Here is a 25,753-nt window from a genome sequence, read left to right as displayed (position 1 = left end):
TTGTGGTGCTCAACGCATCAAAAAATACATCTGAAAAACTCAACAGCAGTGTCTCTTTACAGAAATCATGACCCGGTTACTCAAGATAATCCACAGACCTTGTTGTGAGCAGTTTCATTTAGGAACTTTTTCTTTCTACCGAACTACACCCACAAACTCTATCACTGTGGAGAAGGTAGCGTGCATCTACCTAAGGACAAGAGGCTTGTGCTTATGACAGTGCGAGATGTAAACATTAACAGTGTCCTCCGCAGCTGTACTGAAATGTTAGCAAGCTCAGTGGTGCTAGGTGAGCTAGCAGTAGATGCACACTTCCATTTCAAACAGGGTTTTTTTTGGCGCTTTGAGCACCATGAGAAGGCAGACATCTCTACAGCCAATACCTCCAACACTTGGCCACTCACACCGAAACAATATGGGGTTGATAAGTAGCGCTACAGGTAAGAGGAAAAATATGTATTTTTAGTTTTGGGGTGAACTGTGCCTTTAAGTATGGAAATTTGAAAGATGCCTTTGACGCAAATGACTCAATAGAATTATAGGAAACTGACATTTTTTTCTATTATGACTTGACTTAATTACAACACATGCTGTGTTTAGGAGCAGTATTTGCATTGTGCATGATTCATAGTGCAAATATTATTGTCAGTTAATGACAGTAGCCAAAAACACTGACTTGACTCCCTTAAAACGGTGGTGAGATGTTTCCATTAAATTGAGAAACTTTCGGCGAATGTAAGCTTAAAGATAAATGAATGCAGATGAAAGAGTTAAAATCCACTCATCTCTAAAGCCGCACACTGAGCTAGGATTTAATCCTGCCAGAAGTGTCAGTCACATACTGTATCTCAGCAGAACCATGATCTCATTAAGAAGAAAATACTAATTGACTGTACAGTCTCCCGAGAAAAAGCTGGATTCTGACATACAATCAGAGGCCTGCACCTTTTGTTTTTTTGAAGCCGACTGAGGCTTTAGAGGTAACAGTGGTTACAATTGTCCAGCTCTGGCTGCTGCAGGTTGTGCTGTGCTGATAAAGATCCAGCTCTATAATCCTGATTCACAGTGAATCTCTACCTATCAGATGCATCCCGGGCTCTTCAGCAGCCTGTGATTGACGATGATTATCTAAAGCGGATACCATATCTCTGCCATCACCGTGGCCATGTCAGGGATTTTAGGTGAGGATGTTTGATCAAATACAGCACCGAACAGCTGCCAGGGAAGACACACAGTGGCAGAAGCACATGTAGAAGGCACCATTGAATTAAGATAAACAGATAAAAAATATGTTCTCTCTCCCTCTCTTCGTGTGTCAGAGACAAAGTTATTGAGGACTGTCTCTCGTCGCAGCACAAATGTTACCTGACAAGCAATCTTCATGACAGAGTCGGCCAATCTGAGCCGTGTGTAGAGAGGTGGTTAAAACAAAAACATAAGCATGATTCAGGAAACACCTTTAGTACATACTGCAGATCTGTTATGGCCCTGACACACGTGCAACCAGATCAGGTGCTACTGTGTTGTTGGGCATGTGAGACCATTTTTTAAAAGCCATTAAAATTATTTTGATTAAAAATAGGGATACAAATAATGTAATTCTATATGATTGTTACTTCACCATTAGTGATAACTGACTTCTTGAAATCCTATTTTACCTCTCTTAACATCGTGTGCGCACCGTTTATGTGTATAAACCACACACTCTCCACACCGTGGTGACACAGACCTGGTTGAAAATCTGCAAAGTATCCCTTTAATTCAATGTTTTGGTTTCATGACCTCCAGCTTTACTGTTTTGGATCGCTCTTACAGCAAGAAAAGCTCTGATAAACCCACTGTTCACTGCCTGCTCAGTACCAAACAACAGGCAGATAGAGGAGAAAAAACAGGAGTGCTGCACTGGGTCATGAAACTTTATGTTGGTGATGTTAAAGTAAAAAAAAATGCGGTGCTCTTCAAGTATATGTCAACAACTCTATCGTATTTTTTGTCAGATTCTCCTTAATTTACATTAATTAATACATTGTTGCATATTCCTTCTCTGCCATGTGTGAACTTGTTACTGTATATGTCCAGTACCTTTTATTTTTACTGTTATTTTCACTGTTATTGTCAGTTTGACCTCATTTCATTAATTAGTTATTTAGTTTCTTTTCTTACATTATAGAGTGAGTTTGCTACACTGCATGTTTCTGTTTCTTCTGTCATTTTAATTGTCATGTCTTCAAAGTGGTTTCTTTAGGTGGGCAGTAGTAACATACCATGTGATTAATGTCACCTGACCTCTTGATGAGTTTTAACCTGAACACCGGGGGGCACATTCAATCTGAAAGTGTGTGTGCCATTTGCAAATCCTAGGATAGCGAGGGAACGACCCGCCCTACACTCTCTATGACTGGCTAGTACTCATTGCCTTCATTGGTTGTTTTTTTTTAGGTTAGGCAAGAGGAGTGGGATTGGTTAGGGTAAGAATGTCGGGGTAAGCCAATCAGAGGCAGAGTAAGGTGGGCTATTCCTTCGCTATCCCAGGATTGGAATATTAATACACCGTTTTGGTATGGTTTTGACAAAAAGACGTGTTTCAAAGGGTTTAAATCAGTGTGCAATAGACCGTTTCAAACCGGACAACATAAACATTCTAAATGGGTCCCTTTGTATTTCCTGTTTGAATGTATGTTAATGCAGAAGCTGACAGGAAGTAAACAGGGACCAAAGTTGTTGCCCTAGCAACAGAATAGCAATGAAACGGTCCATAGACTTTGAGGTACGTTTTTTCTTGTTTAGTGGGTGTGTCAGGGGTGTTACCCAATCAGCAACGTCATGGATATAAATAAATGTTAAATAGATCTGTACTTATTGTACATACATTTTTTGTTTGGTTTGGCAATGTAAATAATGTTTCCCAGTACAACTTTTATTGAATTGCGTTTTGTGAACGCAGCCCTGTCCTATTGCATTTATATATTCTGGGCTGCATTGAATTCCGGCAAAAACGGTGTTGCATGAACACTCTGTTGTATTATTTAAGTACACTTCCTTTTAGTGAGGTGGGGTATAATTAAATTAAATTCAAAGGGACTTTATCGGCCTGGGAAATTGAAGTGTGAAATATAAACAAAAAAAGAACGTACAGTAAGTAAAAAACTACTTGACATTTATTTTATAAATGTCACTAATGATTGTGTAACACCTGTGACACACCCACCAAATAAGAAAAAGCATACCTCAAAGCCTGTTGCGCATCATTTCACAACATTAAAAGGAAACATGTCATTGAGCCTGGAAACCATAGCAAAATGGTGCACAACGTTTTGAGATTGAACGCGCCCCTGATGAAGACTTTTTAAGTTGAAAAGTGTTGGTTATCCATTAATTAATTCAGTAATTACTAGTTACATGGACAGTCATTGTTTTTTATTCTTAACAGGCAGACGAAGTTAGCGACTTGCTGGTAAACACAGTGGAACAGCAGCTAAGGAGCCAAATATCTCTGTCAAGAGTTGGTGGAGAACAAAATAGAGATAAAAGGAGTAAATGTTGGACAAAAACAGGATGCCAAAGGAGTCATTGTTTCCTCATGTCTGCTGGATGTGTAAATAAGCAACTGTTTCCTAGCACGTTTACCACATCAGTTTTACAGGAGGTAATATGTAAGTCTTGTGCTTACAGCTTGTTATCCTGCAAAAAAAAAAAAAAGTTAATATAGGTTTTAGATCTTGTTTTACATGTGTCTGATTACATCATGTAATTCCGTGTGCCATATTGGATATACTGTATATCGATACTGAAAAAAAACTTCTTATTAATATTGTGATATTGATTTCAACACTGACAACTCACTTGTTATTGCAGGCACAGAACACACGAGCATGTTGACGGTCAGTCGACTGTGGCCTGTGAAATATGTTCAAGTGAAACATTTAACAGACCTGAGGTGGCGCAAAGCGTTTGATCTGTCGGCCATTGACAACGCTGTGTCTTTGAGGTCCGCCCGGTGTGTCAGTGCTCTCAGAGGAAGAGAGCTCTGACTTATCGGTTGTGAGGAGGCCTGTTGACCTTCGACAGAACAATGCTCGTGTTTGTGAAGGGAGAAACAGAAAGACATGGAGGTAGAGAACCGGAGAGTTGCTGCTTCTCCTGCTACACAGAAGAAAGGAATGCATCCAGAGACATACAATAGACAGATAGAGACATATGATGAGGATGAGGAGGAGAGCTCTACAGTCCAACTATCAGTTGACAAGAGAATGTCAACAATTAGTTAGCTAACGTTTTCTTTTTCAAAACACCTGCTGGATATCACATCACCATAGATTCCTGTTTGATGTAAGGATGAAGGAGCAAAGATACGAGTGATACTCTGGACATGCAAATGTTTCCCCTCTTCCATTTGTCATCGACAACATTCCCAGTCTCAAAATGACCTGCAATCTGCTGGTTTAAGCGGTCCTGACCCAAAACCGTTGTCTCTGGCATACCTTAAACTGCAGACGCTGAGGTAGAGCAAAAACACTGGGCACAGCAGTGCTTCCGTTCATCCATGAAATGATGCAGCAGTGTACTAAGTTTAAGTGTGAAATAGTCACATGCTGACAAAACGTAAACAAACCAGTAGTCCGCCATTGTTGTTGTTGTTTTAGGCTCATGCTTGTTACAAGCAACAATGGGCACATGCGAATTGAGGAGATGATGTCCTTGTTTCCCAAACGCTCCGTTTTACACATTCACATGGATACAATGGCCGTCTTGGAAAATATTCACCTCAGAGGATGTTTTTTTTTTCTTTTTAAATCTATTTTAGCAACTTAAAACTGAGTTTGCACACAGACGAGAGGTCAAAATTTAGAGGAGGATATTTGTTTTCAATCCGACATCTGTTGAGGACAGGGCCTTGGTGGAAAGCACTGTAACAATGTACGTGCGGAGGTTGCATGTTCACCCTCAATCAGAGCTCTTCCCTTTGATTTTTGAGGTGCATCTTGTGTTTGGGTGTGTCTGCACTCTTCACAATAGCAGGACAGGTTAAATAAAGAGGTCAGACCTAGGCATGTGAAACATGTACTGGGCATGAAAGAGTCTCTGGCAGTCAGATCTTCACAACCATTCATTGCGTAGTACTGAGTGAATTCCTTCCCAAATTTAGAAGGTCCGGCCTTCAAGTTGAAAGGCAAGTTCATACCTGCTAATTCTTTGATTTGGTCTATGTATTTCTGTGCACCTGTGTCTGTATTGGATTTGTGTTCCTCTGCACTCTTACCACGTATTGCTGCGAGCTCAGAAGCTCAAGAGTATTACCTTGAGTTGCGTGTGAGGCAGGTTACTCAGCCTGTCCGCAGCCAGCCGGTGAACCTGCACTGAAACTGTATACCTGTGCTGAAAAGAGGAGTCGCCATTTCAGCGCTGTCTGTTTGGATCAGTGTTCCCTGTGGCGCTATGCCCTCTTTGAGAGCTCCTCTGTTGGGGATCTATTCCTTGGCCCCTGACTCTTTTCCTCTGTTGACACAATGGGCCCTTTGTACCTACATATACCACTGCTGTGGGACTGTGCTTCGTATTTTTGGCAATTATACACGATCCCACTGAAGCCATGCCTCTCGCTGCTGCTTCGCTGGAGAGAAATGCAATCGAATCGAGGAGAAATGCAGTGAAACGGGGATCCGGGAAGAGGCTTGCAGGAATTAGATTGTGGTGCTGATAAGTTCCATATAGAGCAAGTAAACATGTTCTTATCTTGTTATCCAGCTTGCACATTAACACATGGTGTGTGGAGGAGGTGGAGGAGGGCTTGAAAGGATAAATCAAATCCTAATCATTCTGTTTGGCTTTTCCCACTCTCTGCTCTTTGTCTCTATTTCAGTTTCTCACCGTGCAAAGAACCCCGGTGTACACGCAAGAACAATGGCAGGGTCAGAAGTACTAGCCATTTTCCTACACCTGCTGAATGCTCCAGAAATGAGTGCACAGCGATTACGTGCCCTGATGTGTGGTGTTTAAAGAGCGGTTTCCTGCTGCAGAGTTAAATGATGGTGCCCTCTGTGAAGTATTAATGATGTGGATGGATGAATCAGGTCGGCACAAACCTGTTGACGGCAGCCGCGGCGCTCTCTTAAAGCTGCACCCAGACATCAGGCTTAACCGCTCGGCAAATTGGACATGCTTGTTGGCTGTAGCTCCAATTTATGTGCACTCTCTATTGCAGTTAGTCCATCTTCATTATTGAAATGGCCTCTCGTCAGGTCTTGACAGAGTGGTGGAGATGGTAAAGGGAGGGAGCATACAGGAGAATCATGAATAATGTGGAAAATAAACACATTTGAGGCATTGGAGCTGGCTGGCAGGAGGGGTGTTGGGAGTGTTGTGAAATGCCCGGCTTTCTCTCCCCCTCTCCCCTCTCTCTTTGATTGTATGTGCAGCCTCTGCCAGTGGATGCTGATGCTGTGGATCCTCAGCCTTGGGGCTTTGTCTAACACACATGCAATTGGGCATAAACACACGCACACACATGCAGAGACCCCGCTACACATTCGCAAGCAGCTCTAGGCACTGAGCTCTGGCAGGACCTCTGTAGCCTGAGCAGCATCCCAGCTGTGTGTTGTGTCACTGTCACTCTGGAGACACACTGCTCGGTGGCTGCAGCCTATTTCTAATAGGGTGCTGCTGCGACTTCCCTTTCTCTGAGTCTGAGGATTGCTGCATTGATAAGTCCGGGCTTAGCTCATCTGGGTCAGCCAGTTCAGGAGGGGATATCCAATTCCAATTCATGCTTTGTCGAAGGGGGTGTATCTATTGCCAGATGTAGAATTTCAATTTCTCATTGTGCTGAGTTGATACAAGATGACCTCAAAAACATCTCTTAGCTCTGTAAATGCCATGTGCACTTAAGCCCCGGCTTTAGGAGTAATCGCGCCTCTCCATGAAGAGAAGAACAGGCTCCGGCTGGGTCTACCTACAGGGTCCTTGTACCTGCTGCACACATGAGCAGATGTGATGGCTCATGAGGTAATTACCCACTGAGCCGGTGTGGATGCAACTGTAAGCTGAAGCAGGGGTTCCCTTCAGGTAGCTCTCCCCGCTCAGGTCAGTGAACAGCTAATGACATTTAGAAGCAATAGGATGAAAGAGATGGCAGTTGTTTGTAGTCAGCCGCACACTACCTTTGTCTTATTGTCTGCCGTCTGTCTTAATCTCCCAGCCACCGTTTTCACACCACAAGGAGATCATGTTATTAGATCCCCTCCCCTGGCTCATTTGTCATCCAGCAGCAACACTCCTCCAGAGAAGGACTGCAGGAGCTGAAAAAAGAAAACAATATAAACAGGCAGGAGGCCACAACATCAAATGTTCATCATTTACTGGCCCAGAGTCTCTTGTATCATCATTATTCTTTCAGGAATCACACGAGGTTAATATGCCCTTTCTTCTCTGCGCCACCCCACCCAATTTCGGGAGGCCGGAAAACTTCAACCTCTCTTCTCTGTCTACCTCAACGTATTGTTTTGTATTACAGCTCACTGCATCCTGCAACACATAAACTCACTCATCCCCCACCCCCACTTTCACCATCACTTGCTACAGTAAAAAAAGGGTCGTCAGTTTGCCGTCACCGCCCCAGTCAAATCTCTTTAATCTGTCCTCTCTGAGCCGGGTTGGTTTTCTTGATGCCGAGGCACGCAGAAGGGAGGGGAGTCAGCTAATTACAATAAACAAATATGCTCAGAGCCGCCTATGTAAGGTTCGCATAGGTTAACGACTCTGCTATAAATGTTAAATGAAGCTTAAAATAGGGTAGTATGGCATACAGTTGCCATAGTGATCTGAGCTGTGACTCCTCGTGTACTTTCTTGGTTGGTAAAGTTTAGATTAATCTTAGACACGAATCTGCGATACAGAGAAGAAATGACTGATTGTTTGGTGCCCCGAGGGCCTCTTTGATGTCTCTATCATGTTTGAAGCTTTTTCTTCAATTACCCCAACTTCATGTTTGCATGTCTTTGTTGTAATGAAATCTAATGTACGGCTGTTAATGTTATTCTGCATTAGACGCATGGCAGTCACCCTTTAACGATCCCTTTCGTACTCACATCTCTTTCTATTCCTCTCCTTCTTCTCTTGTTTCTCTCTGGCTCTCTCTTTCAACAGGTGGGACAGTCAAAATGATGCGTAGGAGGTGAAGCGCTGAGCCGTATTGATGGATGTGTTAACAGACAGCAGTCTCACATTGATCGTGAAGACTTCAGAACCAGAGAATGCAAATGTAGTGGAGAACACAGGTGAAAACTATTTACTTTTTTTCCTTCGATTTATAGCTCATTAACATGACATTCAACTTCTTTTTCAATTAGAAATGTGCATAAAAATGTTAATTTTGCCTTTTGATTCTTTGAAAATTAGCTTTGAACATTTACACGTACTTGGTTGTTGACCTGAGAGAGGAATTTCTATTTTTTCCAAGTATAATCAAGCATTTGTGAGAATAAAAAGCTTAATGACAACAGTTTCTCTCGCAACAGCTTAAAAACTTTGAAAAGACAATTAGTATTGTCGCATACTATTGAACTAGCTTTCTTGAATTAGCTTTTCACCCTCGGCTTTAAGCTCTTTGACAAGATAGGGGGAAGGTGAAACACATCCTGTCGTTTTTAAATGAGAAGTGGAAGAGAAACATTAAATGAAGCTTTTTAAGCTATTGTTAATCCTCTCTCCTGATGCTTCCACAACTCAGAAATGTGACATCTACCTTTTCTCATAAAAAGGTGCAAATGTGAAGAAGGGTGCAAACTATTAATTCTTTCACACTCATTCACAGTCATTAGCATAGGCAAAAGAGGGTGTTTGAGTGTGTGTGTGTGTGTGTGTGTGTGTGTGTTTATTCTGATGTATTTAGTTTTTATTTTAGGTCACATACCTACTGCCTCTCTGTGAATTCTCAGTAACATAAACCATGCATTATACTAATGTTTCTATGATATGAAAATCAAGTTATTCCAGGTACATCTGCAGTGTAGTCCCTTCCTTTTAAGCCTCACTGATGCAATGTTCATTTTCCAAGACTCAGTCAGCCACTACCTACTGCCCCCTGAAGTTTACCTCTACCAAGCACCACTGATCCTTAGATGAGGTTTATCTTAGTGTTTCAGCTCTGGTCAGGCTCAGTGGGGACCGACCGGTTCCCACTGTGAGAATCACACAGATTATCCCCAACACTAGTCTGTTCCTTCAGAGGCACCGGGAGGGAAAGAGGAAGAGAGAGGAGAGGATGGAGAATGAGAGGAGGAAAAAGAGCTGTGGAGGAAAGGGTGAAAGCGGCTCCATTGAGCAGGAATAGGGCAGCTCTCTGAGGAGGATGGCCATGAATCACGCTGCAGTTACTCACCACTTATTATGAACATCCTGTACTGGCTGGATTGATTTCCCCCCACCATTCACAAAATGTCATATAGTGAAGATGGAGCAATAGGTAGCAAGCGGTTTCTGCGGCTGGTCTACCAGCTGGATGAGTGAACGCCCCGGGTGGCTGAGCTGCAGAACGGCTAGCTCGGCAATTTACGAATGTAAAAGTCTCCATATAACAGGGATAAGGAGCGGACAAGTTGGAAGGGAAGGAGATAGCGAGCAAAAAAAGGGTGGAGGAAGGGGGGATGGGAGTAAAGAATGATTTCAAAAAGCCATTAAAAGGAAAAAGAGACCATGTCAGCTGTTTTCATATGCATTGTACTTCATATTGTGATAGTTGAGCTATTTGATTCCTTCGGCCACATGGGATGGGTGTTTGGTAGGATTCACGTGAAGTCTCATTTATGCTCCCTTTATGTACAGAAATAGATTTGTTCATTTCAGTTGTTGTGACTGTCATTGCCTACATACTTTCATACGTTCTATACGTTGGCATAGATGCATCTACTAGAGAGCAGCGTCAAAAGTTTATAACAACAACAAACATGACAATGATGCAGGAGGACGTAATAATGTAGCTTTTAATGGAGGCAGCTTTGTAGACGGCGGTGGTCTGTGGGGCCATTAAATACATTCTGACATGTGGACGGAGAATTCTTTGCACTATATTACAGATTTTTAATCCATTACGCCATTTTAAAAATGTCTTTGTCATCTCCTATAGCCGTATCTTGCTTGGAGTATGCTACACTGCCCCCACGATCTCCAATGGTGCTGCTCCATTTTATCCGTATCCTTAAGCTTTCGGAAAACGTGCGCAAATGCAGACGAAATGAACGCAGAGTATGGACAGAAGGCTGCACCAGTGTCTGATTAGGTATCTAACTTTGAGCATAAAGGAGCCATTAGTCTTGCTTACAGGGTGTAGACTCTGGTTAGCCTGTCCCTGACCACCTATCTAAGACATAACACACTTCCTTGGTGGTGCTGTTTTTAAAATCCTCATCGCTACGTAAAACTAGTCTCGCATAGCCACACCTATCTCCACACTTTGTTATAGCGCTGTGCGTGAAACAACAACTTCCAAGCTAGCAACCTACACGCAAAAACGTCTTAAAATGTTTTATGTGGCGTTTTCTTTTGCAGAGATTTAGCCATTCTCATGCCAACACTGGCCTCTCTACCAAAACAAGTTCCCTTCCAGCACTATTTTGCCAGGGCACTGAATGCAGTCCAAGATGATTTTGATTGGTTTAAAGACTCAGAGCATTTTTTCCCCTCAGTGCAAAATTATGATGGTTCAGCCAGACCTTTCATTAGTGCTGGCACAGGGTGAGAGAGGTCTCTAGATCCATGTTAGTATCAGGTACGGATGGTGGTCATATATTCGTATTTTCAGTTTTTTTTCCGTTTATATAGTGACCGAGGGTGGACTGTAAGTGAAGACAGAAAAACCATGGATGCATGTGCATGTGTGGCATCTGACACACTAATAGATGAGGCCACAGACGCCAACTTGTCTCTCTCCTCATGTCCATGACCATGTCCATCGGCATGGGCTCGTCTCCCCGCAGAGCCGCCTGGCACAGAGCAGCCTGGGCTTACCTCAGGTGCATGAGGCCCCGGATGTCATGGCTTGAAAGATAGGCGAGACTCTGAGAGCTCGGAGCGCTAACTGGTCCGGTCTGGTCTGGTCTAGTTTGGCGGTGGTCGGGCCTGTCTAGCACGGCTGGGCTTGGCAGGGCTGGGGATCAGAGGATCACCACCTCCTGCCAGCAGCCGCGGTCCGTCCATATGCTCAGCGGTGAATGTCCATGCCAGCTTGCGTGAGCTGTGTCACATCCAGCCTCAGTTTCTATTCAAGGAGCACTTCTGCTGATAACACAATTATAAATGCTGTTAGAATGATCTCAGAGTGTATAAAGCCTGTTTTTTGTTAGTATATGAGCTGCTCTCTCTATAAGGTAGATATTGAATTCTGGCAGCAGTGAGTATTTTCGATGTTTATCTTGTTTACATTTGCCAGCTCAGACGCAGTAGTAACATTTTGCTGTACCCGATCAGTGAATATGAGGCTGCCGATCCCCCTTTGACCTCTAATGTCAAACTTGATTTGTCATCTACACTCATCGCTGTAAGACCCTGTGTGTGTGTGTGTGTGTGTGTGTGTGTGTGTGTGTGTGTTTGTATACCTGTCTGACTGACTGATCTGTGGCACATTCTGAACAGCTGAAGAGCTAATGGTCCAGCTGGAGACAGATGGCCTCTCGATAACACTATACCCCCAAGCCAATACTCACACTCTATCACTCTTCCCTCTCACACACACACACACACACACACACACACACATGCATATACACACACACATGCATCCACACATGCACTCTCTCTCACACATACACACCAGAAAATCACATGCACACACACATTGGATAGGATAGATTGTTAATCCATTATAAACCCTGAGGAAACACATTTTTCAATATGAGTTTAATGTTTCACAGTAATTTTGAACAATCTTTTGGCAATATTAGGTGGCAGCTTAGGTTTCATGCGAGCGCGGGGGGATAAAGGAAGTTAATTTCTCCCCTTTTTTGTAATTTCCCTCTTTCTGTGGCTTTGCTTCTTTGTGGGGCTAATGAAAGAGATAAGTAATAATTTCTTTATATTTGTCTTATCTACGTGTGCTGGAAAATTACTTGGTAGATTTCAAGCACTGGTGCTGTTTACTTATAATTCCACACGAATCCAAATGAATTGTGTCCATGCCTAGAAAAAAATATCCTCCTATGTGCCATACAATGCACTGTGGCTCAACGTGTACCAGTGAAAAGAAAATAGTTGTTAAAAGTATAAAAGGATATCTGTCCTCCACGGAGAACATGTGTCAGTAACATGCTTTTGCTCTGAGGTCATTTTTGCTCACAGATTGAAGGGAACTGATGGCAAACGCCTCGCTGTGATGCTTCTGCAGCCTCTCACAAGTTGCTGCTATAACAGTTTTTTGACTCTGAGAGGAGGAGAGAAGACATATTTCTCCGGAGGTTTTCTTCATTAAGGACGACGGTAGCACAGTTGTATGCTTTTAGTAGGCGTTCTGGTTGCTCCGATGTGTCTGCAGGCCGCAGACCCGGAGAGACCTGCTCTCAGAAATTTCATTACCTCGTTAAATCACTCTCAAATCATATCCATATTCAAAGATTTACTCACCGCCAATACAGCCATGTTGAATACTGTTTGTTAAGCAGTCTTCCCCTCAAGCATTTATCACTACCTCAATAATGATTAGGCGCATCCATTCTAAAATGGGGGACGTTGCTAGTTAACCTCTGTGAGCACATTAATTGCTGTGGTATGTTTTTCAATTTTTTTTTTTTTTTTTCCCCGGCATGGTTTTTAAGAATATCTGTGAGGCAGCAGCTTGGGATTGTAGAGGGAGGCAGGTGTAGATGATATTGGTTATACAGTCTCCAACATATGGGCCTGTCGTGTCCCATGTGTACGTACCTGCCTCCGCTGCTGTCATCTAATTATGCAGAGCAAACAAAGCTATCTGCCTGCTGCTACAAGCCCGCTTCTGTGGGTTTTGATTGTTACTCATCAGATGGATGTCTTCGACTGATTAAGACATTGTCACAATCGACCTGTAGAAAATCACCAAAACCTACTTTTAATTTAGTCATTACTTGCTATTGTTGCTGCCAATCTGTGTAATGTTGTGGTATCTCATTACCTTAGAGCTAAGTGAGATCTATACGGATAAAATGCTAAAAGCAGGGGGAGGTAATGCAAGATGACTGCATTCATTTGATCTCATATATTGCTCTCAGGTTGGTAAAGGCAGACAAATAATACACCGCACCATTGTTGTGTATTATTTCCATAAAGAAGATGATTGCTGAACTAAAAATATTTTCAAGAAACCTTAATTAGCACCACTTTGGAGTGACTTTTCCAACCCCTCTGTCTATTAATATAAACTTAATTTAACACAAAATTAAAACAATTTACTAACTATTTCATGAAATGAAAGCCGCATAATTGTAGAAGTCATTCCACTGATCACGAACACCTACTTTAAGGACACTCAGAGAGAGTTTTTGTTTCTGAGAACTTTGCAGTGCTTCCTGCAAGCGTGTGATAAAATTGCTTATTTTGTTCTATTAAACTGCATATCTATCACATCTTTAAAAGGGATAGTTAAGATTTTTTGAAAGGGGGTTGTAGGGGGTACAGTGGTCAGTTGGCACGGCCCCAGTTTGGAGAAGCAAGCTGGAGTCTGACACAGAAGCTAAGCAATGTACTGCCGTGGATGGGGGTCAGCACCGAAATGTATTTTAGCTCTTAAAGAAAGTCCCATCTAGAAAAATAAATATGAGTTTAAGTGTACACTACGTTGAGAGTGTTTTCACAACTTTACCTCTCAGTCAGACAGCCTGTTCTGACAGAACGACTTCAGCTCCCCATGTATGCTCTCGTCGAAGACACCAGACTCCTTTGACAAAAACAGTCATTTTAGCATGTCGAACACAGAAGCTGCTGGTCTACCACTGCTTCAATCAATTAGTTATCTAGTGTTATTGTGTGACTTTGGTGAGTCTGAACTAACCCTTTTAAACGCCAAAGTCACACAATAACACAAACAAAATAACTATTTGAGGCAGCAGTACACCAGCGGCCCCTGTGCTCAGCAATGTTAAATCGCAGTTTTTATCAATGGAGTCTGGCTTTGAAGATAAAACTGTTTCATTTTACTGTTGGAAATCATTGTGTAACTTTAAGGTGAAGCAGTGAAAATACACACAATGTAGCACACACTTAAACCTATATTAATGTTGTTAGGCAGCTAAATTACATTTTGTTGTGGACCCCTCCACAGCAGGACATTGTCTGCCTCTCTCTCCTGCTGTTTTCATATATTGTCTGTGGAAAAGTACACCATGCAACTTAATTTCAAAAAGCTGAACTATCCCTTTAAAGCTTTCACTTATGCCAACATGTTAACTTAACATGAGGCAGGTGACTCCATTTATGAGTCACCTGCCTCATGTTTTATGTGTTCTGAGAATTTGGTGGGAATATTTTTTATGACTGTGTTACTTCTCGCCTAGTCTCGACTTTTACATTTGAACATCAATCAGTAATGGGTAAGAAGTTGTCCCAACTTGACATTGCTAATACCTCTTATTGAATCTAGTACCACAACTGAAATATTAATGTTTAAGGCTGGCATCACAAAATGACATTTGGAGCTCCAGGGGGTTAATTGACACTAATTGCATTTCAGCAGCCCAGAACAAATGTCAGTGTAACTACAGAACAAAAACAATGTAATTTAACTTCAGACGTACAGTTCAAAGAGTTGAACAATCTGAATTATTTTCTTTTTTTTCTCCCTGCAGGGGTATGTGAGCAGAGTGGTGATCTGACTCTGTGCGGCATCGTTGATGCTGCTCTCCCTCCATCCTCACCTGCTCCTGCCGCAGAGACTTCACAGCAGGCCTGCCCAGCACACCAGAGGACCACACCTACATCACCAGCCCTCTCCCTGCCCCTCGGCACTGACTCCTCCCTGAGCCTGACAGTGGCCCCCTGCCCTCCCGCCAGTGATGCTCCAACTGTAGTCCCCCACCTTCAGCACACTTCCGCTCCTACACCACTTCCCAACCCAGCTGTAAGCTCCTGGAGCCCAACAGGAGACGCTCAGAAGACTTCCCTTCTGCTGCCTGTTGCCCTCCCTCTGTCAGCTACAATGATGGAGCCTGGCACTGTGTCTGCACTGACAGAGGAGTGTCTTCTTCAGCCTACCCGCACCTGCCTCGGCTGCTTCATAGAGACCCGTGATGCTACTGACCCTAATTCCATTCAGAACCCGCCCCATGACCCTAACACCAACCCTGACGCAGAGTCCGGGCTAAACGTAAGGATAGGGGACGTGAGCCGAGAGGACTTCTCTGACATCAACAACATCAGCATCCAGTGCCTGAGCCATGCGGGGGAGGCAGTGAGTCACTATGGAGAACAGCTCCTCTCTGACCAGCTACTTAGCTTTCCTCTGCCGAAGGCCCCAGGTGAGGGCAAGAGGGTTGATGGAAACAAAACAACAGAGGACTGTGATGACCCAGAGGATGATGCAACAGCTAAGAACTTGTATGAGGGACTGTTACTGGACAAAGTGAGCGGAGAGGAGGTTCTGCTGGCTAACGCCGGCCAGGACTGGGGCTACTTTGAGTCCTTCATCAGTGAGAGTAAGATGGAACTGCTGGACCTTTGTTCTAAGAATGAACTGTCAGTCAACCTCTTCTCTGAGGAGGATGTTGACAATCTATTTGATGATGAAGACGATGATTCGACTTTAAGCAGTGATGTCTGTTCGCTGAAGATTCGCTACGAGTCTTTCCAGGACAACATGAGGGAAAAGACAAATGTGCTGCAGGAGGAGACACAGTTCAACTTCTTCCCCAGTGTCCTGGCCAACTGTGCCAAGAAAGAGGAGGGAGCGGGAGTCTTGAGGAGGAGTGCTGAGGAGCTTCAGCCCAAAACTGATGAGCTCATCCTGGAGACAGAACAGGAAGGAAAGGCTGGGGACTGCAGTGGTAGGAGCCCCCTTGACGGCTCCCAAGGCTCACCCATGTCCACTCCCAAAGTCAGCTACCTAATGGACTTCAATTCCACAGAGGAGTCAGGCGAGTTCAGTGATGACAGCTCCTGCACTGGCTCCTCCTCAGACACCCTGCAGGAGGGCAAGTTTAAGAAGGGACACTCAAAGAGATTGCTCAGCCCCTCTAACCCTCTCAACTATGGCTTGCGCTCCAAGAGAAAGGTTCGATACAGTGATGATTACTTATATGACGTTGACTCGCTCGAGAGTGAGAAGAATGCAGAGAAAAAAGAGAAAGCCCCCTCTGGTCAAAAAGAGGAGGAGGATGTAGACTGGTGTCCTAAAAAACGGCGGAAATCCTGTCGTAAAGAGCCGCCAGTGGTGATCAAGTACATCATCATCAACAGGTTTAAAGGAGAGAGACTCATGTCGGTGAAACTGGGCAAGTTGGACCCTGTGGATGCTACTGTGAGCTTAAACACCGACACAGTAAGCAAATATGAGACACTGGCTCCTCTGAAGGATTTCTGGCAGGAGAGGCAAAGAGAGAGACAGGAACAGCTTAAGCTGGCTGCCAGAGATAAACAACAGCGCGGTTTTCATCTAAACGGACGCCATCATCGCCCTTTTAATTCTAGTCATCCCAAAAGGAAATACAAGATTGCAAACAGGCTTAAGGTTCAGAGGATTCACGCTGTGGAGCAATCAGCAACAGTACAGTGCTCCCTTCTCTCTGATCGGGGCCAGGGAGGTGTCACTAAAGAAGAGGCCACCCCCATGGTAGGGGGAATAATAGCAGCCCCAGGCCTCCCAGTCACATTAGACACAAACTCCATCACGCACACAGTCACAGCCAAGAGCCGCTCCCAGGAGAGGGAGGAGAGGGAGGGGAGGAGATTGGGAGGAAATAAAACAGTCAGGATAAGGAAATTCAAAAGCGAAGCCAGGCTGAGGAGCAAGAAAATGAAAGAGGCAGAGGGAGAGGAGGGGAGGAGCGTGACAAATGAAACGGATGCCTGTGTCGCTGCGGCACAGATTGAGGACCCTACTGCTGGGTTAGAAGAGGCAGGCGTTAGCTCAACTACAGTCAAACCCCATTTTTCTGACAATACCACCACGGCTCACACATCTGAGGAGAAATTCCCCTTTGTTTCGTCCACCTGCTCTTCTGACAAAGCTCCCTCCTCAGAGGCGGTGGAGGCGGGCGTCCCTGTTATCCCGGGGGGCTACCTGCAGACCCTGTTAGATGCCACGGACTCCTCCGGTGGAGCAGCTATCTCTTATTTCCCCCAGCAGCCCTCTAGGCAGCAGTATCCTCTGGGGCTATCCCTAGAGGAGAAACAGTTTTCTTCTCTGCAGCTCGCTCAGAGCTGCGTCCTTTCTCCCCCCTCTGAGTCAGAGCTCCAGCAGTCTCCCCAGAACTGCCCCAGCTTCCCCCAGATGTGGCACCCACAGCTCTGCCCAAGTCACAGCCAGAGCTTTGGGCCTGAGACCCCTGAGACTCCCATCTTACCCAACAACTTCCCAGCTGCTGTGCCCCTGAATGACAGCCTGCCAGTGTCTAACTACAGCCAGCTGAGCCCTGAGGCTGACAGGCTACTTTATGAGAAGAGCTACCTGACTGAGGCTGGGCTGCAGCCTGGGGCAGATCTGCAAGTGTGTCAGTCTGCCTGTGTGGAGGGCCAGGTGCAATACCAGAGAGGGTCCCTGTGCACAGACAATGGCAGGCTCATCAGCTATGACTCAGTGGGCTCTCTGTCAGCCTCCTCCAGCAATTACAGCTCCCTCAGCCTCAAGTCTTGTGAGCGAGAGGGTGAGGAGGAGGGCCGAGACAGCTTCCTAGCTCATTGCAGTCCTAAAGTGGTGATTCAGCAGAGTGTGGACGCCCTTACCCCACTCAGGGAGTCCTCAGACCTGCTGGATATCTCCAACTTCACCCCTGACAAGTTTAGACACTCATCACTGTCAGAGCTCTCCCCTCCTGAGACCCCCAACCTGTCCCCCCAGGTTGTGGGGCGCGAGGTGAAGATGGCGGGGAATGTTGGAGAGTACCAGGATGTGAATGATATGACTATGGACTGCAACAGGGAGGTAAAGTGGAACTGTGACGTTATGCAGCAACAAGAGCATACAGCAAATGCATACACAGTGGAAGACAGCCAGTTTCCGCTGCACAACTTCAACAGTCAGGATGTGCTACATTTAGATAAAAAGGAGCTGGGAGTTACCGAATTTGACAAACAGACTGGTGAGATGTTGGCAGGAGCTAAAAGCATAAAGTCAAAGAGGAAAGGCAATTGCAAACAGGCAGCTGCAGGACAGAGTCCAAAGAAAGTGCGGGCTCCCAGAGCTCCCAAGTCAGAAAAGGTCAAGACCCCGAAACAGAACTCACGTTCCACCAAAAAGATAAAGGCCATGTTGGAGGGTAAGGCAGCAAAGAACCAGGCAGGTGGTTGTGGCACAGGCCTGACTGACAGTAGCAGCACCGGGGACTGGTCTGGCACCGGCTGGTCAGAAAGCAACAGCCTGGTTGGGGACGACCAGCGAGAATTCGAGGAGCCCTCCAATATTCTGTCCAACATTGTCTCTGGCATGGCAGAGGTCCAAAGGTTCATGATGGCCTCCATTGAGCCACTGTGGAATCCCATGTCTGAGGCCTGCATGCCCTCTGAGGCCAATAGCCTCAACCTAAAGACCCTCAAAATCTTGGCAGGCACAGAGGCCGACCTGAAGAAAAAAGGAGCCACGCTAACAGGGGCGGGGAGAGGCAGAAAGGCAGGGGGAAAGGGAGGAAAGAACCAGGCCAAATTCAACCCCTCTCATCCCTTATTCCCTCAACTAGCTCTGGGCTGTAACATGTTTGATAAACCCAACTTTATTAACCCTGGGCCTGCACACAAAAAGCTGTACCGCCACAAGACCAGTGCAAAGTTCCCGCGGATTGAGACACTGAAGGGGAAGCGAGCTGAGAGAGACCCAAATAAGGACATAGCACTGATGACCTCTTTTGAGAAACTGAGGTAATATTTTGTTATCAGCTGCTGTTGCACCCCCTTCTCACTTTCCCCCCACTACCTGCTCAGCCCTCCCTCCCAAGCATACCTACACTGACGCTATGCCAGAGCTGCATGAGTACTACGTTCCCCCTGACTACTCCCACTTCCTTTTAACCCCCCACCCGAAGAGGAAATTAATATCTGCATGAAAAACTTCTTGTACTTTGCAAACTACCTATTGAGTGATTGTGTCAAGCTTGATTGAGATTTGAAACGACCATGGCTGCATTTTTCTTGCTTTTGTTGTTTCTGCTTTGTTTGTTCTTCTTATAGTCGTTTTTGTTTTATTTTTGTCTGAAAAAAAGAAAAAAAAGAATAAGCCTTGAAAACAGTTCTGTCGCCTTTTTGAGGAACTTTGTTTTTGTATTTTCTCAGCAGAACTAGCTCCCCCTGAATTATGTATTTATTACCCCTTTTCCCCTAAAGATGTAGCTATATACACAAATGCATTGAGTGACATCTACGCACCCCTCCTCCTCATCTGTTTTTGTATGCAGAATATGGATGTCCTGTTGTTGCTGTCCTTCATACACTGCCTGGCTCATTTCAAGAAGGAAACCTACAATTAATGAGCCCTATTTAAGCCCAAGACATCTTGAAAACACAAGATGGGACCATTTTGTATTGATGACATATCAGACGTTGTCTTTTTTTTTTCTCCCCCCTTCAAAGTTGGAATGACTCCCCATTTCCTTTTATCAAGCGTTTCTTTATCCTCTGGAGTTAAGAGGAACTGGTTATCTAAATTTACATTTTTACGCCTTGCAAATTCATAAAAGCTCCACCCTCAGAGTATTTTTGTCAATGTTGTTGTACAGGGACATGCAATATTTGCAAAAAAAGATGATTATAATCTTAAAATCAATGTGCCAAAAGTAACAATGCTGTGTAAATGACCTCTTATATATGTGTGAATATTGGCTGTTCCTCTTTTCTATCCATTGGAGTATTGGCTGCTCGGGTTGGAGACTCCTTACAGAGACTTGCCACTACAGGAATTCTTTATTTGGGACTTTTCTCTCTTCTCTGATGAAAGGCACCAACAGCTGGCAGTGGTACACCACCACTCACTAAACCAAATCAGAAAGACTCTGAATTCTCCTCGTTTCCCCCACTTTGTTTGCCAAATTCAATTTACCTCAACATCGCCTGGCACTGAGAAGCAACAAAAGAGAGGCAAAGGGGAGATCTGCTCTGAAGGCTACTGTAGAGGAAGACGACGACGGAGAAAAAAAAGAGAGATGTTCAAATGAGCTTTCTCTGGACCAAGGAGAGTGTAGTGCAGATGTTTGAGGGTAAGCAAGGAAACGATTTGTCGGTTGGGGCTGTGCCTCACTGAATAGCTGTTTTGTACTGGAAATTCAAGGCAGTTTATTACTCATAGAGATTCTGATGCACGCATCAGCCGTGAATGGACATAACATTTTTGCAGTTAGATTTAATGTGAATGTGAAAGCAGTTTTCAGTACAAATGGAATCAGTAATCTTGTAAATGAAGGAAAGCATGTCTTTGCATTAGCTCCACGTGGGAATCTTACTTCTATCTTACCTGAAATGGTAATTTAAACAGTAATTTTTCTTGACATTCTCATGTAATTTATTTCTTAACACTGCCATACTTTATAAGTTGCACCACTGGTGCGTTTTGGTTCATTAATCACATAATGTCTTCATTTAACTTCTTTCTCTCGAAGGTATTTTCTTTGAAATGTCATCATTACCTGTCATTTCAGTTTGGATGGGTCAATATTTTGGCAGAAAATAATGTCACCAGAAAAATCAAGGCCAAATAAAGGCACAAAACGGAAAAGAAAATGTATTGGCACTATCTGATCCAGTGTATTCCTGGGCCATTTATATTAATTACTTTGGGCTCATTCACTGCCTCACTGCACTGAAGTAAATCCACCTTAAAATGAACCATACAATCATGTTTAATCAGTTATGAAAATCTTTTGATTTTATATACTAGGCTAAATATATACTTCAACTGGTTACACGAGTATCTTTTATAAATATATACTGAAACAATAGGCCTATATTTTCTCTTTCTTTTGAATGTTGAGTATCATTTTTAAACGAGCAGTAATTACATGAGACTGCATGGAGATGTGCGGACAAATTGAAGCTTGATTCAAAAACAGGCCTTGTCACACTGGATATGGTAATTCTGACGCACAGGTGATAGTAATTGATTGCTTGCATATGGCAAGAATCATAATCAATCTTTCTCTGTCTCTTTTTTCTCTCCTCTCTGCCATGATCCTTTGTTTCTTTTCTCCAGTGTATCAGGGTTAGGACCAAGACAAGCTGCTGATGGGAAGCTCCACATGGGCTGCAAGCCCATTTAGTCTGCCTTCTCTCATTTCTGCCTATTGTCAAATTGAATGTACTTCTCTCAGTTCATAGTTTCTTTTCTTTACTTGTTCTTTTTGTTTTTAAAATGTGCCACTGTTGAGCTGCCTCATGTTAATGGTGCTAAGAAAGCTGACAATTGTTTTCTCTCTTTCTTTTTTTTCATTTTCCTTTTTTCCTTTTCTTTCTTTTGTTTTTGTTTTCCCAGAGTTAACAAAAAAGAAATGCAAAATAGATTAGGTACCTAACCCTCTTTATGAATGTATATTATAATGTTATGTTTGATGTATTCACTTCATGATTCTTTGACATTGATTGGAATTACTTTTGCTCTTTTCATTAAAAGATTACCGAGCTTTATATATACTGTCTAGAGTTGTTACCAGAAGGAATCTTAATGAACTCTTGACACTACAAAATCTTGTATATTTTTTGTGTGCCAATTTGTAACATATTTTGTAAGTGTATATTTTTCTTAGAAAGTGCTGTGAAGTATTTGTGTGTGTGAGTAACCTTTTATGCGCCTCTATGGGCAGTGGAAAGGATATACAATGACAAGTTTCTGGTTTTAAAAACCAAAATATGAAAGTATCAACAGAAAACTAGAAATATTTACATTTTGTTGGGAGTTTTGTAATAAGACCATGATCTTGTTGTGAGAGTGTTGTGTTACTGTGCAAAACACAAATAAGCAAAGAAAAAAAAACATGAAAACCTGGAAAAAAAAATATAATTTGTGAACAATTTGCTGTTTTATAGATTTTCATGTAAATTATTTGAGTATTATTTTGTTTTTTTTGTTTTGTTGTAACTGTTGCAAAGGTTTTAAATATTTGTGATCAAGCCTGTATGGTGATAATGTAATATTGGTAACTTGCTGAGTTTTGTAATAATGTTTATGGAGTAAATATACAAATTAAAATAAGATTTTGAATGCTGCTTTCTGAAGAGAGTTGGGTTGTGTTTTTTACCGCCCACCCGTTGCTGTAGTCATTAATGACAGTATAAACAGTAAACATAGAATATCTACACTATTTACTGCTCCGCAAACAAACTCGGTCCATTCAAAACAATAATTACAGAGGTGATGCATTTTGGAACAGCTTACCGACATGTCAGGAGTGAAGTATATGTTATACATCTCATCCTTGTGGTATTTCTACAATAATAGTAATAGGGAAGAATCTGTTATACTCAGTGTTTGCTTTTTCCACAAAATATGTAAATACAAATGCAACCTCAATAATTCAAATTAGTCTGTCCTTATTTATTACATTGGAACATTCTTAGACGTAAGGCATTTTAATTTCTGCACAAGCCTGGCTTTGGCTCATGTTATTTTAATGTCATATCTAATTAGCACTCAGGGTCAGGCATTGCTAGAGTGACTGCTCATCCATAACTCTGAGCTGGGCTGCTGTGGTCCACACTGCAACTCATTCTGGCATGCTTAATTGGAGCTGGAGATACTGTCTCAGACCATAAACAGATCCTGTGATGTATGCCTCCAAAATTGTCAGGTGGTATTAGCATTGTTTTTGTTCTTTAGTCACCCATAGCAGATCAGGGAGCAGGCAAATTATAAGATGGAATGTCTAATGCAGTGGATCAGGTACACCTGTGGTTATTAAATGAGACCCTAGTTGTTTTGTCAGTGCGTACTCACATTGCGTGGACAGCCATAGACTCTCTCATTAGGATTGTTTGTGTGTTTGTTGTTTTTATCATTACCCAGAAGACTACGGAGTAACATTTTGAAAAGAATCAGCATGTCTGTTTCTCATGTAGGCGTGCACTTATTGAGTCAAATCACAAGAACCTACAAACAGCACAATTACTCACACTTTTTTTCTGGTTTGGCTGGCAATTTAATGTTATTATTAGATTTGTGTGTGTGTGTGTGTTTTCGTGCATGTGTTGTAAAACATAGCATTGCAGAGGCTTTCAACAACTTCCCAACAGCCTTCTATAGCTTTACTGTGTCCAATATAAATGAGGAAAAATGCTTTTTTTTCCCAACATGTGTCGGAAATAACTGCAATTGTGCTTGCTGGCTTTTTGCACAATGCTTTTAATAAAGGCCTGTAACTAGATGCCACCTATTGTCGAAGGGTCATCACAGGGTGTGGCAGCATGCTGCTGTATCCATCCCAGTTCCACTGACACATAGGTCTCAACCCTTCTATTGCCTGAGGTGTTTCTTCCTGTAAAAAAAAAAAAAAAAATCTATATTTCTTTTACCTTTTAAAATGGTAATTTCAAGGATAAAGAGAAATGTGTACCATTCCCCTTGACTTCGACTTCACTATTGGACCTTCTTTATGTATTGAACGCATTGTAAATACATTTAGAGTGTCGCTGTAGTGGCTGTATGTCATTTACAACACAAAACATTCACTATAAATGCATTAAAAAACTGGCGCAAAAATCCACTTCGACACTATGGGGTAATACTTATATATATATTGAAATGCAGTTTAACAGGTAAAAAATATTGAATGTCTTGCGCATCATATGTCATTAACTAGTAGTTATTACTGATACAGATTACTGACAAAAAATTTAGGCAGAAGGTGTGACATCAATTTTGTAACACAGTAAGTTTTCTGGCTATTTATTTTGTATTGAAACCAGGGAAGAAATTAAACCTCAGTGGCAAAATATTTGAGCAAAAATGTTTATTTTTAATGAAGTAAAGTTAATTGATGCTACTGTTTTCTTGACTTTACAACACCTAGATTGGGAGACATGACATTTTCATTTTTACAATTATCACCCAGATTTATGTTAAAACTTTGGGTGCTTATGATTACATGTGTTTCAGTTTTTTTTTCTTTTGTCTTTTTGTACTATAATATAATTTGCTCATCCTCTGACAATGTAGCAGTGGTAGCTGTAGACAGTACATGAGGGACAGAGCAGAAATAGCCTATTAATCACTGCTGGCTGAAAAAGAAGTGGCATTGAATTAAGATGTGAGTGAGTGAGTTTATATGACACACAAATATGTGGACTACATACAACCCTTTTTTTGGGCAGCACATACTGTTTAATACACAGTCTGGCCTAGGCCGATTGTGTGCTACTTGTACAACACTGGAGACTATACAACTAAATGAGGCATTAATGATACACAGCAGTCACATGGGATTTTAATTACACTACTGTTATATGCATTTTGTCCATAACACCAACCAATTGTAGACGACTGTCTTTGTTTCATTTCAAAAAACGCTGGACTACAAATGGTCACAATGGAATTAAATATCACTACATAATGGCAGAATATTCTATTAACAATTTAAGATGTGGTAAAAAGCCATTGAATGCAACATAAGTCGCACATGATTGTGCATGTAGGACAGATGGTTTTCTTAAAAGCCTTGAATAATGTTGTACTGGACATTTAAGCGCACTGGTGTGCCTGCAGATCTTTGTCTCCTAGTCTGAATTCTGCAGAAGGTAAGAGTATTTGCAATTACAACCGCATCGTGACGCTACAGCTGAACACTGCTACTCTGTCCAACACAAACATCCTTTTTTTCTGATGCTCCGCTGAGAGACACGACATGTTGTGTTGCCCAGAGCTCAGTCTTTCAGGCAGCCCCACTTATCAGGCTGCGCACAGCTCGCCCATGGATGTATCATAGTAACCCCGCCTCACTCGCTGCTATTGGCGGACGCAAACTCAAACCATTTAGCCTGTGTTATTACAGTGCCTGTGTCTACCTGGAAGGTTAAACTCAGGGGAAAATATTCTAGCGGTACCAGTTTCCGGAAGATCATTGTAGCCTTCCTAAAAGAAAGAAAATGGAATCCTGAAATCGCACTTAGCTCATCAGTCAAGCGTTTTTGAGAGACTGTTAGAAGAACAATTTGAAAGTACGATTACATTGCTACTAACATCACCGAACAGGTAATGTAACCGCGATTTGATGACAGACTGTATATTCCTTCTGATAACATTTACTTTCATTAGCTAGCTAATTTTAGCTTGTTTGCTCTGGTTGTGAACGTCACTGATTGACGTCGCTTGCTCGGTTAGCTTGCGGTGATGCTAACAGTAGCGTCGGTGTCTTTCTTTAATTAAATCCTCATGTTTCTGTGGTATCAATACATAACGACTAAAATGGAGTCCATGTCACGTTTCATGAAACCAGCTATTTGTCCCAAATTGGTATCCACGTCAAGATAGTGTACCTGAGGACACCTAGCACGAAGTTACTGGCTAGGTTAGCGTTAGCTAATGTTAGACATGGAAGCTAACTAGCATTAGCATAGTGAGAGCTCAACACAACCAGGGTTGTTTGGTCGTCTAAGAAGCTTGTTTTGATCCGACGAT

The 25,753-nt window shown here is 42.8% G+C and overlaps 1 protein-coding gene across 2 annotated transcripts in view; it reads left to right on the top strand.

The window, feature by feature from the left end:
• nexmifb (neurite extension and migration factor b) overlaps window positions 1-22,344 on the top strand; it is a 66,685-nt gene extending 44,341 nt beyond the window's left edge. Inside the window, exons 2-4 of one of the 2 annotated variants that reach the window (XR_007569828.1) lie at window positions 8,143-8,273; window positions 14,802-20,351; window positions 21,341-22,344. Coding sequence is in view for 1 of the 2 variants with exons in the window: in XM_050042852.1 (XP_049898809.1) it covers window positions 8,192-8,273; window positions 14,802-19,024 (4,305 nt within the window). In the remaining variant the exon portion in view is untranslated. Of the gene's footprint in view, window positions 1-8,142; window positions 8,274-14,801 lie in introns of both variants that reach the window. The other variant, XM_050042852.1, reaches the window with a different exon arrangement.
• Window positions 22,345-25,753: the final 3,409 nt, after the last annotated feature.

Source organism: Epinephelus moara, chromosome 4 (assembly GCF_006386435.1).
Source record: "Epinephelus moara isolate mb chromosome 4, YSFRI_EMoa_1.0, whole genome shotgun sequence".
NCBI classification, from domain to species: Eukaryota; Metazoa; Chordata; class Actinopteri; order Perciformes; family Serranidae; genus Epinephelus; species Epinephelus moara.
Note: the sequence above shows the minus strand (reverse complement) of the source record. Positions and strands in the feature narration are given on the sequence as shown.